Source organism: Hypanus sabinus, chromosome 5 (assembly GCF_030144855.1).
Source record: "Hypanus sabinus isolate sHypSab1 chromosome 5, sHypSab1.hap1, whole genome shotgun sequence".
Taxonomy (NCBI): Eukaryota; Metazoa; Chordata; class Chondrichthyes; order Myliobatiformes; family Dasyatidae; genus Hypanus; species Hypanus sabinus.
In genome coordinates, this window is record NC_082710.1 from 37,286,485 (window position 1) to 37,307,393 (window position 20,909).

General features: G+C 37.1%; 1 protein-coding gene across 3 annotated transcripts in view; it reads left to right on the top strand.

The window, feature by feature from the left end:
* Positions 1 to 20,909, top strand: part of vps13a (vacuolar protein sorting 13 homolog A) — a 361,176-nt gene that overhangs the window by 118,862 nt on the left and 221,405 nt on the right. For all 3 annotated transcript variants that reach the window (XR_009512162.1, XM_059969760.1, XM_059969759.1), the window contains exons 16-20: positions 2,179 to 2,273; positions 13,253 to 13,395; positions 18,180 to 18,381; positions 18,826 to 18,940; positions 19,666 to 19,802. Coding sequence is in view for 2 of the 3 variants with exons in the window: in XM_059969760.1 (XP_059825743.1) it covers positions 2,179 to 2,273; positions 13,253 to 13,395; positions 18,180 to 18,381; positions 18,826 to 18,940; positions 19,666 to 19,802 (692 nt within the window). In the remaining variant the exon portion in view is untranslated. The remainder of the gene's footprint in view (positions 1 to 2,178; positions 2,274 to 13,252; positions 13,396 to 18,179; positions 18,382 to 18,825; positions 18,941 to 19,665; positions 19,803 to 20,909) is intronic.

Here is a 20,909-nt window from a genome sequence, read left to right on the forward strand (position 1 = left end):
GTCATAAAAAAGAGACAAAATAGTGTAAGTACAGACAAACTTTATATAGAATAAAACTTAAATTAATATGCAAAGTTATATAAATATAATCAACAGCAACAGGATTAAGTAATTCTATAAGTAGGCCAAATTTTTAAAAAGTAGGTTTTTAGAAGTGATGATACCGGTGTTGTTGGCCAAATCAAAGGTGGTGACAAATGGGCATTTTGGGGGGAGATTGAAAATCTTGTTGAATCGTGCCACTGCACCAACCTCTCACTCAATGTCATTAAACCCAAGAGCTGATTATTGACTACAGAAGGAAGAAACCAGAGGTCCATGATACAGTCCTTGTTAGGGGATCGGAGAAGGAGAGGATCAGCCACTTTAAATTCCTTGGTAATATCAGTTCAGAGAATCTGTCCTGGGACAGATGTAAGTGCCATTACAAAGTAAGAACAACGGTTGCTCTACTGGCTTAGAAGTTTGCATAGGTTCAGCTTATCATTCAAAATTTTGATAAATTTCTATAGATGCAGAGTGGAGACTATCCTGTCTGATTGCATCACAGGCTGGTGTGGAAACACCAATGTCCAACAACGGAAACATTCCTGTATTCAGGACCAGAAGGCCTTAAAATAGAAGGACATCCCTTAAGAACAGGGATGAGGAATTTCTTTAGGTAGAGGGTGATGAATCTTGAATTAATTGCTGCAGATGGCTGTAGAAGACAAGTCATTAGTATATTTAAAGCGAAGGTTAATAGGTTCTTAATTAGTAAGGGTGCTGAAGGTTATGGGGAGAAGGCAGGAGAATCATGTTGAGAGGAAAAATAAATCAGCAATGATTGAATTGTGGAGCAACTCAAAAGGTCCCATTTCTGCTCCTCTATGTTTTATGGTCTTATGATTGTCCAGACCTTTCTGCATACATCCATAGATTATTTTATCCTGAGTATATGAATAGAATTAATAAATTAAAGTTCAAATTTTAAAGTAAACTTATTATTATTTGTATGTCACCATATGCAGCCCTGAGATTTACTTTCTTGCAAGCATTCACAGTAAATACAATAAAAGAAAATAATAATAAATAAACAGTAAGTATCAAGTACATTAGATGATGAGTCTTTGAAAGTGAGTCCATAGGTTGTGGGAATAGTTCATTATTGGGGTGAATAAAGTTTTCTTCTCTGTTCAAGACCCCAATGGTGAAAGGCTAATAATTCACAGTAAATACAAAGAATCACAATAAAATGAACGAGAAACCCACACAAGATGGACAAAGTTTAAAGTAAATTTATTATCAAAGTACATATGTGACCATATACAACCCTTCACTTCATTTCCTTGTGAGCAGATTTAATAAATTTATAGAATAATAACCGTAATAGAATCAATGAAAGACCAATCAACTTTACCAGAGTAAGAAAACGACAAACTTTCCAAATGCAAAAGGAAAGAAATAATAATAAAAAAATAAGTAAGCAATAAATATTGAGAACATGAGATGGAGAATCCTTAGAAGTAAATCTTTTAGTTGTGTGAACATTTCAGTGATAGGTAAGTGAAGTTGAGTGAAGTTTTCCCCTTTGGTTCAAGAGCCTGATGGTTGAGGGATAATAACTGTTTCTGAACCTGGTGATGTGGGTCCGGAGGCTCTTCTACCTCCTTCCTGATGATAGAAGTGAGAAGAGAGCCTGGCCTGGATGATGAGGGTCCTTGATGATGGATGCAGCTTTCCTACTACAACACTCCATGTAAATGTGCTTAGTGGTGGAGAGTAATGGTCTAGGCTGTATCTACTATTTTCCCTTCCAAAGGAATTGGTGTTTCCATGCCAGGCCCTGATGTAAATATACCTTCCACCGTACATCTTTTGAAATTTGTCAACATTTTAGATGACTTGCCTAATCTTCGCAAACCTCTAATGAAGCTGAGGTGCTAACTTGCCTTCTTTGTAATGGCAGTTGCATGCTGAACCAAGGACTGGTCCACTGAAGTGATATCATAAAGGAATTTAAAGTTGCTGACCCTCTCCACCTCTGATCCTCTAAGGACTGGCTCATAGACCTCTGATTTCCTCCTTTTGTAGTCACTAATGAGCTGTCAAGTTATGTAGTTTTATTCCTTTTTTACTGAAATAGCAATCTTGCAGAATGATGTACTATGTATAATTCTTCCAAATGTTTATTTTCAGGAATTGACTTATTGATGACACCCGAAGAGAAATCTAAACTCTATACTGCAATTGGATATAGTGAAGCTGCAGTGGATCCTACAATGCCAAAAAGGGTAAGTATTATACATTTTGGAATTCAATTTGCTATAGATTCTGAAACAAAACTGCACTTAAAGAAATACTACCAAAATTACCTAACCATTGCAGATTCAGAAAAGACATTTGACCTTGCACTTGATAACTGCACATTTTTGGATATCTTGCTCAAGGTTAGTTACAGAAGCAGATGTAAAACAAAATCTCCTTTGTTTGCTATAACAATTCAGCTAACACATTGTTAGAGGAAACGAAGCAGTGTAACTTGTCTGTTGGGATTAAGTATGGTTTTTGGGGACATCACACAAAGAAGTACATTTGTAATAAAATCATCTCGGCTTAAAATTTGGTAGTGTTTTATATTTATATATAACTGCTAAGAGCTGCAATTGATGTGTTTTCAAAAGCATAAATAGATTATATTGTATCAATGAATGTGTCAAATATAATCATCAGGCTTCTGCCATTTGTGTGGGATAATTTTAGTTGTTAGACCATATGACATGTCCTGTCAAGCTGGTGTAATTCTACACTGTGCCTAAGCAGAAGGACAAAGCTCATGCCAATACTTTTGAATTGGATTATTGTTCGTAAAATATTTGCTTGGAGAATAACTCATTTGTGTCAACTGAAAGCTACAGTGATTGTGGAACTTGTTTGTTTGAGTCTTTTGAGGTAAAGACTTCCTACTTTTTTCTTTTTAAATCTTTTTATTGTTATTAATATCAACAAAATAAAATTGGTACATAGATAGTGGGATTACAAACATACACAATTCAACTGAACATGAAAGAATATATAAGCAATGATTACAGTATAAATGGGTATTCCCAAATCATAGATGATACGATATACAAATAAACAACTCAAGCCTATGTATATCACAATATATAATAATGAAAAAACAGAAAAAAGAAAAAAAGAGAAAAAAAATTATGCAGAAAAAAACTAATCTAATAACTAATAAGAAAAAAACAAAAAAGAAAAAAGGAAAAAAGAAAAAATGGGAAAAAAAAGGCTGTTTATAATATCTCGCAAAAATACAAAGTCATCAGTGTCGTCAACTCCGATCCTCTCAACATATATAGAATCAAAACTGGAAAATCAAATAGGCCTGGAACAGGGTCATATTACATCATATGAAAATATTGAATAAATGGTCTCCATTTCTTTTCAAATTTAATAGAAGTATCAAATACACCACTTCCAATTTTTTCTAAATTTAGACATAACATAGTTTGAGAAAACCAATGAAATACAGTGGGAGGATTAATTTCTTTCCAATTCAACAAAATAGATCTAGCCATTAGTGTAAGAAATGCAATCATTCGACAAGCGGAAGAGTGAGTCCATCATTGGCAAACCAAAAATTGCAGTAATAGGATGAGGTTGTAAATCAATGTTCAATACCGCAGAGATAATATCAAAAATATCTTTCCAATACTTTTCCAAAAGTGGACAAGACCAGAACATATGAGTTAAAGACACTATCTCAGACTGACATCTCTAACAAATAGGATTTATATAGGAATAAAAATGAGCCAATTTATCCTTGGACATATGAGCCCTGTGCACAACTTTAAACTGTACTAGTGAATGTTTAGCACATATAGATGATGTATTAATTAATTGAAGAATTTTATCCCAATTCTCAATAGGGATAGTAAATATAAGTTCTCTTTCCCAATCATTTTTATTCTTATAAAAGGGCTCTGAATGTATCTTCATAATTATATTGTAAAGTTTTGATTTTAGCCATTTCTGAAAGGGGCTTAGTTCAAACAAATTCTCCAAAATGCCTGAAGACACAAAATTTGGAAAAGTAGGAAGTACAGTATTTAAGAAATCCCTAATCTGTAAATATCTAAAAAAATATATGAAATCTAGGCAAATTATATTTATTAGATAATTGCTCAAAAGACATAAAACAATTATCCAAAAATAAGTCAGAAAATCATTGTAATCCTTTAGTCTTCCAAGCTGAATAAGCTTGGTCTATAATAGAAGGATAAAAAAAGCAATTGGATACAATAGGAATATTTAAAACAAACTGAGTCAACCCAAAAAATTTCCAAAATTGAAACTATATACGTAAAGTATGTTTAACTATCGGGTTGTCAATTTGTTTCGGCAATTTAGAAAGAACAAAGGGAAGAGAAGTCCCTAAAGTAGAACCCAGTGCAAATCTTTGTACAGATTTAATTTCCAGGTTCACCCAATGAGGGCTAAAAGATATATCCCAATCCTTTATCAAATATTAACTGCCCAATAATAAAATCTAAAATTAAGCAATGCCAATCGACCTTCCTTCCTTGCCTTCTGTAAATATATTTTACCTAACCTAGGATTTTTATTCTGCCATATATAAGAGGAAATTTTTGAATCAACATTAGCAAAAAAAGATTTCAGAATAAAAATTGGTACCGCTTGAAATATATATATAAAAACTGGGGTAAAATAACCATCTTAATAGCATTAATCTGACCTATCAGAGATAAAGATAGTGGTGACCACTTAGTAAACAAACATTTAATCTGATCGATTAAGGGTAAAAAATTAACCTTAAATAAGTCTTTATAGTTTTTTTGTGATTTTAATCCCTAAGTAAATAAAAGAGTCATTAACTAATTTAAAAGGTAAATTTCCATAAATTGGAACCTGTCTATTTAAAGGAAACAATTCACTCTTATTAAGATTTAATTTATACCCGGAAAAATCACTAAATTGAGCCAGCAATGATAAAACTGTAGGAATGGATTTCTCAGAATTAGAAATAAATAATAATAAATCATCTGCATATAATGATAACTTATGTATATCTGTCCCACGATTAATGCCAAGAATATTCTGTGATTCTCTGATAGCAATTGCCAAGGGTTCTAAGGCAATATCAAATAATAATGGACTAAGAGGACAGCCTGTGCCCCGAAATAAACGAAAAAAGGGAGATCTTTGATTGTTAGTAAGCACTGAGGCTACTGGAGTATGATATATCAGTTTAATCCAGGAAATGAATGTCGGACTAAAATTAAGCTTCTCCAGCACATTAAATAAGTATGGCCATTCAACTCTATCAAATGCTTTCTCCGCATCTAATGAAATAACACATTCTGAAGTGCTATGTGATGGAGTATAAACAATATTCAATAGTCTCCTAACATTGAAAAAAGAATGACGATTTTTAATAAAACCGGTTTGATCTTCGGAAGTAATTTGGGGTAATACCTTCTCCAGCCTAGATGCCAATAACTTAGAAAAGATCTTGGAGTCTATATTCAATAAAGATATTGGTCTATAAGATGCACAGTCAGTAGGGTCTTTATCTTTCTTCAATATTAAAGAAATGGAAGCTCTATAAAAAGATTGCGGCAAATTGCCCAGTCTAATTGCTTCTTCAAAAACCCTGCATAACTAAGGAGAAAGAGTAGTGGAAAAACATTTTAAAAATTCCACTGTATACCCATCTGAACCTGGTGCTTTCCCAGAATTCATGGAGGAAATAACCCCTTTAATTTCTGCATCCGTAATAGGAGCTTCTAATATTGAAAGATCATCTGATGATAATTTTGGAAAATTCAATTTCCCAAGAAAGTCACACATGGTATTACGATCTTGAGGGAATTCAGAATGATACAGGGAGGTATAAAAATCTTGAAATGATTTATTTATCTCATCATGATTAACTGTCAGATCCCCATTCTGCTGACGGATCTTAGTAATTTGACGTTTAACCAAAGCATTCTTGAATTGACTAGCCAACAGTTTACCCGATTTATCACTGTGTATATAAAAATCAGATCTGGTTTTCGTTAATTGATTTTCAATCGAAGATGTAAGTAATAAGCTATGTTCCGTTTGAAGTTCAACCCTTTGTTTGTAAAGCTCCTTACTAGGAGTAATCGAATATTTCTTGTCAATCTTTTTAATTTTATCAACCAATAGAAGAGTGTCCTCCTTAATGCGTTTTCTCAGACCAACAGAGTAAGAGATAATCTGTCCACATATATATGCTTTAAAAGTGTCCCAAACTGTTCCGCAAGAAATATCATCCGTGGAATTAATTGAAATGAAGAAATCGATCTGTTCATTCATAAATTTAATAAAGTCCGGATCTTGCAGTAAGGTAGAATCGAATCACCATTGTCTAGCATTAGAAGCTGTATCCGTAAATTTAATAGAAAGTTTTAATGGAGCATGGTCAGAGATGGCTATAATATCATAATTACAACCAATTACCGATGGAATAAAACAAAAGTCAATTAAAAAAAAGTCAATTCTCGAGTAGGAATGATAAACGTGAGAAAAAAGAAAACTCTTTGTCCTTAGAACGCCGAAATCTCCAAATATCAAAAATTCCATTATCAATCAAAAAAGAGTTAATACAAGTGACCGGCTTATTGGGTAAAGTCTGAGTAGATACAGATTTGTCCATCAAAGGGCTTAAACAACAATTAAAGTCACCACCCATTATTAACATATTAATTTAGATTAGGCAGAGAAGTAAATAAGGACTTAAAAAAATCAGGACAATCCACATTTGGAGCATAAACATTAACCATAGCAACCTTTTTGTTAAAAAGTAAGCCACTAATTAACAAAAATCTACCACTCGGATCCGAAAAGATAGCATGTTGAACAAATCAGACTGGCTGGAGGTGACTAGTGGGGTACCACAGGGCTCTGTATTGGGACCACAGCTCTTTACGATTTATGTCAATGATTTAGATGAGGGCATTGAAAACTATATCAGCAAGTTTGCTGACGATACTAAACTGGGTGGCAGTGTGACATGCGAAGAGGACGTTAGGAGAATACAGGGAGACTTGGATAGGCTGAGTGAGTGGGCAGATACTTGGCAGATGTCATTCAATGTGAATAAATGTGAAGTTATCCACTTTGGAAGCTGGAACAAGAGGGCAGAGTATTGTCTGAACGGTGTCGAGTTAGGTAAGGGAGAAATGCAAAGAGACCTAGGAGTCCTAGTTCACCAGTCAATGAAGGTGAATGAGCAAGTGCAACAGGCAGTGAAGAGGGCAAATGGAATGTTGGCCTTTGTTACAAGGGGAATTGAATACAAGAGCAAGGATGTTCTTTTGCATTTGTACAGGGCCCTGGTGAGACCACACCTGGAATATTGTGTACAGTTTTGGTCTCCAGGTTTAAGGAAGGACATTCTGGCAATTGAGGAAGTGCAGCGTAGATTCACTAGGTTGATTCCTGGGATGGCAGGGCTGTCTTACGCAGAGAGATTGGAGAGATTGGGCTTGTACACGCTGGAATTGAGGAGATTGAGAGGGGATCTGATTGAAACGTTTAAGATAATTAAAGGATTTGATAGGATTGAGGCAGGAAATATGTTCCAGATGTTGGGAGAGTCCAGTACCAGAGGGCATGGATTGAGAATAAGAGGTCAATTATTTAAAACAGAGTTGAGGAAGAGCTTCTTCTCCCAGAGAGTTGTGGAGGTGTGGAATGCACTGCCTCGGAAGACGGTGGAGGCCAATTCTCTGGATGCTTTCAAGAAGGAGCTGGATAGATATCTGATGGATAGGGGAATCAGGGGATATGGGGACAAGGCAGGGACTGGGTATTGATAGTGAATGATCAGCCATGATCTCAGAATGGCGGTGCAGACTCGAGGGGCCGAATGGTCTACTTCTGCACCTATTGTCTATTGTCTATTGTCTAAATGCAATAGAGGAGTCAATAAAAATTGAAACTCCCTTTACTTTGGCATTCGAATTCGAGTGATACTGTTGATCCCTCAAAAACCTAAAAAAGCGATAATTGTCCTCTTTTCTCACATGAGTTTCTTGTACAAAAATAATATGAGTCTTTGGAATACTTTGAAAATCTTTTTCTGTTTAATCGGATGGTTTAAACCATTAGTATTCCAGGAGACAAAATTAATGGTCTGAGCCATATTTCTAAAATCAACCCTTTGGTATATAAAGGGTTAACCAAATTATAAACTCATGCACCCAGAAGAGGAACAAAAATAAGGAGGGGACCCGGAAGGGACGACATTGCGGACATATTTGTAGTTCAAAATCAGTCCAAATGAGAAAACTGAAAAAAACTGGTAAAAGAAACATAAAATTTAGAAAATTTAGAAAAAGACTTCCCACCCCCCCCCCCCCACCCAAGAGAAAAAAAGAAAAAAAGCACCTCAGCCAAGGATAGGCTGGGAAAAGGGAAAAATGAAACTAAATCTGCCCCCATATCAGCAGAAGACAACTCCGTATATAAAGGATATAAAAAAAATCCACCCAAACTCTAAAAAAAATTATAATAACTATACTAAAACCAAACTTCTCAATACAATTGGTAGTAAAAAAAACAAAAAGAATATAATCACTAGTAACTTGTAAATTGGGTTAAAATCCAAACAAACCAAAAAAAATTTAAAACTGTGATAAGAGATGCATTATAGGAAGAAGACAAGAGAAAAAAAATGGCGACATCATTAAAAAAAAGCAAAAAAAATTTTAGAGAAAAAACCGCCATCTTAATAAAAAAAAATTCACCTTCGAAGGATTAATAATAATAACCAAAGATAAAGTACAGTTGTTGAAGTAAGTAAAATAAAAAGATTAGTATGTCAAAAAAAAACTTTAACTAGAGTATATAATATAGAGTAAACCTACACCAATAGCCAGAAACAAAATCTGGTTTTGGAAATAAAAACCATCTTGCACGATCAAAATCACTCATTTATTAGAGATGAGTGTGTGTAGCAGTAGGGAAGTTCTCCTTCAAAAAGCTTTTTGCTTCAGATGTAGAAAGGAAAACTCGACATGGAGCATTCGGAGGCGAGATTCGCAGGGTATAAGAGCGCAGGTTTTAGATTTTTCTCATAGCATTCAGACATCAGAGGTTTAAAAAGAAGCCTTGCCTTCATTACTTCTGGACTAAAATCTTCTACTAACCGAAAATTGTGATCTTGAAATTTGACTATCCCTACACACCGAGCCACACGAATAAGTTGCTCTTTAACATGCACATAATGAAATCGGACAATTACAACCGGTGGTTTAGCTGAAGCACTCGGTGATCGACGCATAATTCTGTGAGCACGATTGAGTAACGGCGGACTGCCTGGGAATACAGAGGGGAACGCATCCTTTAAAAGTTGAACAAAGTACTTCATGGGGTCCCCTTGTTCAATACCTTCCGGGAGACCATGTATGCATAGGTTCTGTCTTCTGGACCGATTCTCAAAGTGGACACTCTTGGCTTTAAGTGTTTCCACCTGTTTAATCGTCGAAAGTAAGTTCCACTGCAGTTCTTCAATTATCAAGTCTCGCTTTCGGGCATCCTCGTGCAGGGTTGCGATTAGAACTTGTTGCTGGTTAACTACTGAATCCGTCTTATCCATATAATTTTGAAAAGCCTTTATATCTTGTTTAAAAATTTGTCGTTCTTCAAATTTTTGATTTAAAACCTCCAATAGCATTTCATAAGTCAGTTCAGTATGCTTAGGGTCGGTCTGTTTTTTCTTTCCATTTCCATTAGAATTCTTCCCAGGTTCTCGCCCTTTAGATCTAAGAGCCATTTCTGTACTCATTTCTTCAAAAATTCACAATATACTCTTGAAGATAAGTCCAAGAAAATGGCAAGAATCTTTTGGTGTAGGTACAAATAAATTAAATAAGGGTGATCATAGGTTAAAAAAAATAAAGGTTATGGAGTGAATCTGAAACAGTACTCACTCCATGAGCATCTCCTGCTGACCTCCTACTTCCTACTTTTTTCCCTCAAAGACATAGATGATTTTACAGTGCTCAACTTGGCCTTCACAACGAGGAGTGAGAAGTAATCTTTTGAAGAATAAATAAAAGAATAAATATACTAAACCACTAGGTTCTCTTATCTATGTTGTGAGTTTGAACTTAAGGAAATTCTAGTAAATTTATCATTTAGGATTTTCTTTTCAGTCATGTTCAATATAAGCTTATTATCAAAGTACATATATGTCACCCTATACAACCTTGAGATTCATTTTCTTGGGGCATACACAGTAAATCCAAGAAACAGTAGAATCAATGAAAGACTGCACCCAATAGGATGGACAACGACCAATGTGGGGGGGGGGGGGGGACAACAAACTGCCAAATCAGAAAGAAAGAAAGAGAATTATTAAATAATAAATAAGCAATAAATATTGAGAACATGAGATGAGTTCTTGAAAGAGAGTCAATATTATTATATTCTGGTATCTTCCTTATGAATGTAATGAGGCTAAATAGTCTATAGTTCATTACTTTCCTCCTTATCTTAAATAGTGAGGTTGCATGTGTGATCTTCCAATCTGTGGGAACTGTTATAGAATATAGGATATTTTGTCAAATCTTTAACAGTGCTATCTCCATTGTCAACTCTATCAAGAACTTTGGATGCACTGACTAATGAAGGTTGATATTCTGGATAATATGTCTATAGCAGTGCAAAAATTTGATTACTTGAAATCACTTCACATTTGAATATTTTGTAGCTTTGGCCTCTTGGAATAAATTATACAATGGAGGGGGATTCCAGTGAGCTTGATATGGAGGTACGAGGGATGATTGATAAGTTTGTGGCCTAAAGTAGAAGGAGTCAATTTTAGAAAACCTAGCACATTTATTTTTCCTACATTTACATACTTAGTCCAGCGGTAGTGGAGCATATGGATCCCTTCTTTGTAGAAGTTGGCGTCTTGGACCTCCAGAAGTGGTCCACAGCATGGGGTGATTGATTGGTTCGTGGCCTAAAGTAGAAGGAAATGAGTTATTAACTTCAAACTTTCTACATTTTCACTTGGAGTTGAACTGCATGTGCATGTAACGAGAGCTGTATAACTCATCTTCTTCCACCTTAGACCACGAACTTGTCAATCATCCCTGCTGTGGACCACCTGGAGGTCCAAGATGCTCTCGTTACATGCACGTGCAGTTCAACTCTTTGAGTGATAATGCAGAAAGTTTCAAGTTAATAATTCATCTCCTTCTACAGGCCATGAACTTATCAATGACCCCTGCTGTGGACCACTTCTACAAAGAAGGGATCCGTATACTCCACGACTGCTGGACTAAGTGTGTAAATGTAGGAGGGGACTATGTCGAAAAATAAATGTGCTAGGTTTTCTAAAATTGACTCGTCCTACCTTCGGCCATGAACTTAGCAATCACCCCTCGTATTTGTTTTAAAGAGGAGTTGTCCAATTTATACTCATATTTCATTCTTTGCTCTATAGACTTGCAAATTAGACAAAGTATGTCCAATTACCTTTTAGGTGGCACTTTGGTGCAATAGTAGTGACACTATCCTGCAACAACCTGGATTTGGTTCTGATATTTGCTTGTGTCACTGTGGAGTTTGCATGTGCCACCTAGGTACTTTAGTTTCCTCACATCCCAAAAATGTGCTGCTTGGAAGATTAATTGGTCTCTAAGTGGGTGAGACAAGAATCAGGGTGGACATTGATGGGCATGTGGAAGAGAATAGATTGCAGGGAATTAAGTTGTGGAATTGGAATGAATTCAGAGTTCGAGCTCAGTTTTTATGGACTGAATGGTACCACTTATGCCACAAGAAAATATGGGAACATTTTAACTCCCTTTATGGGTATATTGCATAGTTTTTTCATGCTTGAAATTTATTGTCAATATTAAGCCTGAGTACAGCAGAAGACAACATATACCTGCTGCTTGTAGAATAATACTCCTCTGCCCATATCCTAGCGTATACTGTTCAAAGTGCCTATCATTCTAAAGCTTATTGAATTACATTGGCTCTGAATCTAGTAAGTCAATTTTAACATACTCACCAGCATTTTGTGTGTGTTGTTTGAATTTCCATCATCTGCAGATTTTCTCGTGTTTGCTCTTAACATTCTCAACTTTGTTTTTGAGTTTCACTGAGCCTACCTCTTATTTTAGTTCCTCTATTTTAACAACCTTCCAAGATCTATGAATAACATGTTCTATCCATTTACCATCCTTAATTGTAATTTCAAACTGGTCCCTTGGTTCTGAAGCTCTGAAATTCCTCTTGAATAGAAGATAGGTGCAGGAGTAGGTCATTCGGCCCTTCGAGCCAGCACCGCCATTCAATGTGATCATGGCTGATCATCCACAATCAGTACCCCGTTCCTGCCTTCTCCCCATATCCCTTGACTCCGCTATCTTTAAGAGCTCTATCTAACTCTTTCTTGAAAGCATCCAGAGAATTGGCCTCCACTGCCTACTGGGGCAGAGCATTCCATAGATCCACAACTCTCTGGGTGAAAAAGTTTTTCCTCAACTCTGTTCTAAATGGCCTACCCCTTATTCTTAAACTGTGGCCTCTGGTTCTAGGCTCTCCCAACATCAGGAACATTTTTCTTGCCTCTAGTGTGTCCAATTCCTTAACAATCTTATATGTTTCAATCAGATTCCCTCTCATCCTTCTAAGTTTCAATGTATACAAGCTCAGTCACTCCAATCTTTCAACATATGACAGTCCCGCTATCCCGTGAATTAACCTCGTGAACCTACACTGCACTCCCTCAATAGCAAGAATGTCCTTCCTCAAATTTGGAGACCAAAACTGAACACAATACTCCAGGTGGGGTCTCACCAGGGCCCTGTACAACTGCAGAAGGACCTCTTTGCTCCTATACTCAACTCCCCTTGTTATGAAGGCCAACATGCCTTTAGCTTTCTTCACTGCCTGCTGTACCTGCATGGTTACTTTCAGTGACAGATGAACACCTAGATCTCGTTGTACTTCCCCTTTTCCTAACATGATACCATTAAGCTAGTAATCTGCCTCCCTGTTCTTGCCAGCAAAGTGGATAACCTCACATTTACCCACAAGAATCTTCTCCACTCTTTAGGATCCTCCTCAAAAGTTTACCAATTTGAATATCTTGTAATGTCTTCAGCCAAAGGTGCAATAAAATACAATTTATAATCAAATGTTTGGAAATTTGTTGGTAAGTTAGTAACTTTTTCTGATTGTATTAATTTCACAGTATGAGGCAGTGAAACTTTCTGTGAAGCTATTGAGTATGTCTTTGTGCATCAAAGAAGAGCAGGACAAGCCAGAGATAATGAAATTTTCTGTGATCAACTTAAGCACAAAGGTAACCCAGAGACCAGGAGCACAAGCAATTAAGTAAGTTTTACAATTCTATAACTTGTTTCATTTGAATTTTTTTCAATATTTGAATGGAAGCAAAAAATGCTGGAGCTTAAGTTGGGGAATGTAATGGAAACAAACAGTTGATGTTGCAGCTCTATGCTTTTCCCCCCTCTAAGGAATGTATATACTGCAATTCTAACAGAACATGTAGAATAATATACTGTTTAAGACAATAGCTTCTACTTTAACAATGGAAAATTAACCCTTGATGCATTCTGCTATCACAAATAACATCCTGTGTACATCCAGTGGCCACTCTAGCTGCACCTGTTTGTTAATACGAATATTTAATCAGCCAATCTTTTGGCAGCAAGTCAGTACATTAAAGCATGTAGATATGGTCAAGAAGTTAAGGTGACATCAGAATGAGGAAGAAATGTAATCTAAGTGACCTTGACAGTGGAATGACGGTTCATGCCAGAAGGGGTGGTTTGAGTATCTCAGAATCTGAAGATCTCTGGGATTTTCACACACAACAGTCCCTTGGATTTACAGAGACATGGTGCATTATTTATATAAATATAAATAATGGCCTTACTGGTTCAAGTGGACAGTAACTCCAATAATCATTCATTACAACAGTGGTGTGCAGAGGACCACCGTGGAACCCAAAGCATGTTGAACTTTGAAGTGGATGGGCTACAGCAACAAAAGTTCACAAACGTACACTCAGTGGCCACTGTATTAGGTACAGGAGGTGCCTATTAAGGTTGCCGCTGAATGTATGTTGTGTAACATTTAATTCTGATTCTGATTAGATTATCAAGTCTTTTACAGAACCCAAGCATCAGTGTCTATATAACTTTAGTAAGTGGAATCCAATCTTGGGCTCTTGCAAATTTATAATATTTAATAGAATTCAACAAGATTGCTTTGTATCAAAAAGCAAACTTAGAGGAACAGTATTTGCTGAGCAGCATTTGTGGAAGGAAAGGAATAATTGACAGATTGTATAAAGGAAATGGGCTGATATAATGGGGTGAGACGGGCAGGCAGGGAATAGGTGGAATCAGATAAAGGAGGGTAGGGGTGGAAATGATGGAGAGTTCTCACTTGTGAGACGGCAGCTGATGGATGATGGACCATAAAACTGAAAGATAGAGGAGCAGAATTAGGCCATTTGGCCCATTGAGTCTGCTCTGCCATTTCATCATGGCTGGTCCATTTTTCACCTCACCCAAATCTTCCGCCTCCCCCCCCTCCATATCCCTTGATGCACTGACCAATCAAGAATCTGCCTACCTCAGCCTTAACACTTTAAATATGAGCAAAGACTCGGCCTCCACAGCTGCCTGTGGCAACAAATTCCATAGATTTATCACTCTCTGGTTAAAGAAATTCCTCCTTATCCCCTTTTTAAAAGGATGCCCCTCTATTTTGAGGCTGTGTCCTCTGGTCCTAGATTCTCCCACCTTAGGAAACATCTTCTCATCTTCTCCACTTCCTCTGTTGAAACCTTTCAACATGCAATATGTAGAAACAGACAAGGAGAGAGCAATAAAAAAGGAGCAGATTGACTGAGGTGGGAGGATGGAGTGTAGGAAGAGGCTGGAAGGTGATAAGTAAACGCCCAAGAGGAGGTTAATTGGGACCAGATAAGAGGGGAGTTGTTGAGTAGATGAAACCATATGGGAGAGAAGATAGGGGGCACATTAGGTTTACTTTGTTTACTGGGCAGATGGGACCAGGTGAAGAAAGGTGGGTGGAGGAAGGAACCTGTATGGATCATGAGAGAGGGAGAGCACTGGGAGTGTAAGTTACCTGAAGTTGGAAAATAAAATGTTTGTGCCTCTGGGTTGTAGACCACTCAGGCAGAAGATGAGGTCTTGTTCTTCTCATTTCTATTTGGCCTAAGCCTGGCAGTAGAAAAAGCCAAGGATGGAGAAGTCAACAAGAAAATGCAAAGGAGGGAGGGGGAGATCGTTGAAGTGATGCACAACTACAAGCTGTGAACAGAGTGCAGCACAGTGTCTGAGTCTACATTTGGTCCCACCAATGTAGAAGAGGCTGTATTGAGAACACTGAACACAGTCAGCAAGGATAAAGGGTTTCCATGTTATCTTTGTTTGGGCTGGAAGGGCTGTTTTGGTGGTGAGGGAAGGGGTGTAGGAACAAGTTTTGCCATACCTATAGTTGCAGGGGTACAGATGGGATAGGATGAGGAGGACTGGCCAGGTAGGATGAGTGAAGCATGGATTCATGAAGAATGTGGGACTTGCAGAAAAGGAGAGTAAAAGAGGTGGCTGGTGGTATGCTTCCATTGCACCTGGTGGAACTGATTAATAATGATGTGCTGGAAGCATGGTTTGTTGGGGTAACCAAGGGAACTCTACCTCTGTTCTCTCCAGAGTTGGGCTGAGAACAGCATGAGATATGGAGGAAATATGAATGAAGACTCTATCAACATGATAGAGAAGAAGCCATGCTTCCTAAATTAAAAAAAAATGGCATTTTAGATATCCTGGAGTGGAAAGCTGCATCTTCAGAACAGATGTAGCAGAGACAGAAAATGAGAGAAGGCATGGCGTCCTTGAGAGAGACCATGTGGGAGGAGGTGCAGACATTGGTGAGTTCATAGTCCATGGGTATGTATGAGAAGGTCTCTGAGAGCTGCCATTTAGGCTCTGCAAGACAAGTAAGTTTGCCAGAAACCGATGATGATGTCCTTTTCATAGGCTTGGATGTGGATAGAGTTGATTTGAAGTGTATGGAGACCTGCACATTTGAAAAGGGTGAGGAGAATTGAAAATTGAAATCAAGTTGTGTTGTCTCAGCAATGAGAACTGAAAAGGTCAAGAGAGGGTAAAGGGCCAGAATCCATCACAATACTGAGATCTTCTGTTCCTTCCATTTCATGCTTATTTCTTTGGAGAGGTGTCCTCACTCCCCACTGATGATCCCTTCTCACATCTCCAACACAATGGGAAAATGTTGGAATCAATTGTTAGGGATGTGATTTTGGGGTACTTGGATGCACATGATGAAATTGGCTAGTCAGCATGTTTTCCTTAAGGGAAAGTCTTGCCTAACAAATTTGTTGGAATTTTTTGAAGAAATAATAAGCAGGATAGACAAAGGAGAATCAGTGAGTGTTGTGTTCTTGGATTTTCCGAAGGTTCTTGACAATGTGCCGCACGAGGCTGTTTAACAAGTTAAGAGCCTGTGGGATTTCAGTAAAGATAGTAACATGGATAGATGATTGGCTGATTGGGAGGAGGCAAGGAGTGGGAATAAAGGGAGATTTTTCTGAATGGCTGCCGGTGACTAGTGGTGTTCTATTGATTGATTCTTTTTACATTGCATGTTAATAAGTTTGATGATGGAATTGATGCCTTTATGGCCCTGTTTGTGGATGATATGAAGCAGGTGGAGGGGCAGGTGATATTGAGGAAGCAGGAAGGTTACAGAAGGACTGAGACAGATTAGGAGATCGGGTAAAAATGTGGCAGATGGAATACAGTGTTGGGAAATGTATGGTCATGCATTTTAGCAGGAGAATTAAAAATGTTCTAAATGAAAATTCAAAAATCCAAGGTGCAAAGGGACTTCGGAGCTCATGCTCAGGATTCACCAAAGGTTAATTTACAGGCTTTGGGGATCCCCTCTTCAGTCTCTGTCCTGATGGTGCCCCACCCTTGTTTACCCACTTCTGTCTCTTAACCAAGATTCACAAGCAAAATTGTCCTGGTAGACTGCTAGTTCCTTTGCCCACACTGCTGCATCGTTATCACAGGCATCCAGTATTTGTGTACCTTTCCTTACTTACCCCTTAGTCACCCATGTCCCCCGTCTTCCCCCAACATCCATTTTCCTTCTGAAGACACTGTATCTGCTGCCATTTTCAGTAATATGACTTGGTCATAGAAGGCAGAAGGTGGTAGTGGTGAGTGTTTTGGATTGGAGATCTTTTGACATGTGTGTTTCAGGAATCAGAGATGGGTCCACTGTTCTGTTATCCATTGGATGAGAATGAAGTTTTCAAGCTTAGTGAGTTTGTGGATAACAACAAATTTAGTAGTTTAGTGGACACTGAAAAAGATTATCTAGCATTACAATAAGATCAAGAAAGTGGGCCAAGAAATGGCAGATGGAATTTAATTCCGACAACTGTAAGGTATTATATTTTGGGAAGCTAAACCAGGGCAGAACTTGCACGATAAATGGTGGGTCTCTGGAGAGTGTTGTTTACCTGGGGGACGAGTATGTGGTTTTCTGCACGTAGTGATGCAATTAAATGGGAGACAGTGGAAAAATAGAGTATTATTAATAGATGTGGAAGCTAATGACGTGTTTCTAAAAGAAAACAATATTGCCAAGAGCATTAAGTGGAAATAGAATGAATATTTGGGGTTCAGCACATTTTAATGAACCTATAACTATTACTTGTACTATCTTGATGAGGTAGATTAAACCAGAACTAAGTGAGCTTGGTTCCATTTGTGATGACACAGTCAAAAGCATTTAAAGAAGATTATGTAGTCACCTGTGATTACAGACTGAGAAAGTGTGGATTACCTATGTCACATCATAGAATATGTCATTAGTCAAATTGATTAGTCCTTTCAACATTGTTTGTCTGAAATTCTTGCTCTCAAATGCTTGAAGTTCTGATTGGTTTTGTTTATCTTCAGTTAAAATCACTGTCCAAAAATTCATCAACTGGTTGCTTCAGTTGCATCAATGCTTAACATGTTACATGTGACAGTTAATGTGAACGTTGTTTTATATTATGGTTATGAGCTGCTTTGATTTTGTAGGTTTGAAGCAATGATAAGAAGACTTGAAGTGACTGGACTTCCTTGGGAAATGCAGAGACCGTTACTACTTACTTCAGGAAATATTAAGAATGAAAGTGAAGATACTCTGCTCCAGATTATGTTTGAAACCAATCCATTAGATGAAAAAGCGGATCAGCGGATGAGGGTGGAGTCGCGTCCTCTTGAAATTGTGTATGATGCAGTGAGTGAAATGAACAGTACAATTTAAAAATATTTGTGTATTGTACAAAATACTTAATTTTTGAATACATTTTGAGGGAAAATAAATCATTCCTGAGTGCAAACATATTATGAAATTCAAGTTTTTTTTGGCTGATGATGCCTGTATTTCCCTAGTGGAATTATTTGATGAAAACCTTGCTAGAAATTTGAAAGAAAATGGAAAATGCTGGAAGCATTCATTAAGCCAAGTAGCATCTGTAGAAAGAGAAATGGAGTTAACAAAAGTGAAGACATGAAGTGTTGACTTTGTTTTTCTTTCCACAGAGGCTGCTTGACCAACTACTAAAGGTTTTCGGTAGTTTTTATTGTATATTAAGGTAGTTGTTGTAATTCTAGCAGGTATAATAAATTGTTCAGCAGAAAAGTCTTTGGATACCTGCAATTAATATATTCATTCAAACAGAGAACTGTGAACAGTTTAGTGGATTTTTTTCGACCACCCAGTGATGTGCAGCTGGAAGAGCTAACGTCAGCAACTTTGATGAAACTTGAGGAATTCCGTGATAAAACTGCAACAGGTAGATGTTAATAATCACATTCACTTGGCTTACACTTTGATGAAGACATTTTTTAAAAAGAGTTGATGTGCAAAAAGGAAATACCTGTAATCACAAAAAATACAAAATTTGGAGCATTGCACAGAAAATGGGGGATAAAACAGGAGTTGGGGAGCTATAAAAACACAAATTGCTGGCAGAACTCAGCAGGCCAGACAGCATCTATGGGGGGGAGGTAGTGACGACATCTCACTACCTCCTCCCATAAATTCTGCCACCAATTTGTGTTTTTATTTATTTCCAGCATCTTCAGATTCACTCGAGTTGGGGAGCTATTGTTCGGTGCTTTGATCTGGACTTTGGTATGCATATCATAATTTTAGACACTGCAAATGCACAAAGCTAGAAATAAGATAAATAAATTCATGAGGGTAAAAAAGCAGATGAAATGGGCACCCACACATGACATGTGAATTGTTGTTTCAAAAGGTTGAAGTTATTCTCAACTTAAAATCATTGGAATTCATTCAATAGTTTAAAATCATTTATCTCAATTTTGGGGTTAATGGGATTAAGTGTTGCACGTTCAAGATAACATGAAATTTCACATCACATAAGAATGCATATACATACTGAATTAGAATTCTTGTGTATAGAGTATGGTACTTACTAGAATGTAGTAAAGGAGCCTCTCAATAAAGAATTCATAATTTTTTTTGCTGGTCTTCATTTTCTATTGTTTTTAGGTTTGATGTACATTATTGAGACACAGAAGGTCCTGGACTTGAAAGTTAACCTTATGGCTTCTTATATTATTGTTCCACAAAATGGTTTTTATGACAAATTTGCCAACTTACTAGTTCTTGATCTTGGTAATTTAAAGGTAAGTTTGTAAAACTGGAAACATTTTTGTCAATGTCACCAAATTAAAATCACTAGAATTTTTTTTTATATTTTAATAACTGCAGGGATAATTGGAAAGGTGCAGAACAGCATGAAAGCGTGCCCATTGGCCCATTCCATTTGTACTGTCACACACTCATTTGCATCAATCCTATGCCAATCCCATTTTGTTCTTCACAAATTCTCATGAAGTTATGCAGATTCTACCACTCACCCACTCACTAGAGACAATTTACAGTGGTCATTTAATCTACCAACCTGCACATTTTTGGGATATAGGGAAGAACTGGAGCATCCAGAGGAATTCCATGCAGTCACAAGGAAAATATTGATTTCTAGCATAGTAAGGCAGTGGCTCTACAATATTTATTTATCAAAACCTGTCTCCATGCAAGATTAGGAAAATATTGAGCAAAACTGCATAGAGACCTGAGGCACTATGGGATAAAAATAATGTAATTTTATCATAGGGTGATAAATTCATCACATTTGTATCATTTTCCTTGGATGGTTAAGGAACTTAGCAATAATTGGTCAATCAGGCATTGTGGTAGGAAGAGGAATATCAGAGGCTTTTTGGGCACTACATATTGTCAGGAACAGCAGAGAAGGCTTTCCTCTAGTAGAGGCTAAAATATGGCTTTCAGTCTGTGGATCCTGTTTCAATAGGTCAGGGGTTCCCAACCTGGGGTCCACAGACCCCTTGGTTAATGGTAGAGATCCATGGCAATACTGCATGACATTGACTGCAAATTCATAACACACTGGTCAAAAATTAAATAATTTTAAATATGTATTTTTCTTCTCATCAGGTAACCAGTTTGATTGTTTAAAGCGGGGGTTCCCAACATTTTCTTTAATGCCATGGATCCGAACCATAAACCGAAGGGCCCATGGATCCCAGGTTGGGAACCCCTAGCTTAAAGGAATACTTCAGTTATATTATAAACTTTTCCTAACAGGTTTCATTAAAATGTTTGCTTCAGTAATGGGTCTGTTTATAGATATCATAGACAGTAGGACTATTGATGAATGTTTAACCTTTAGTACATATAGATTTTCAAAGGAAACTGGTTAACTACTTGTG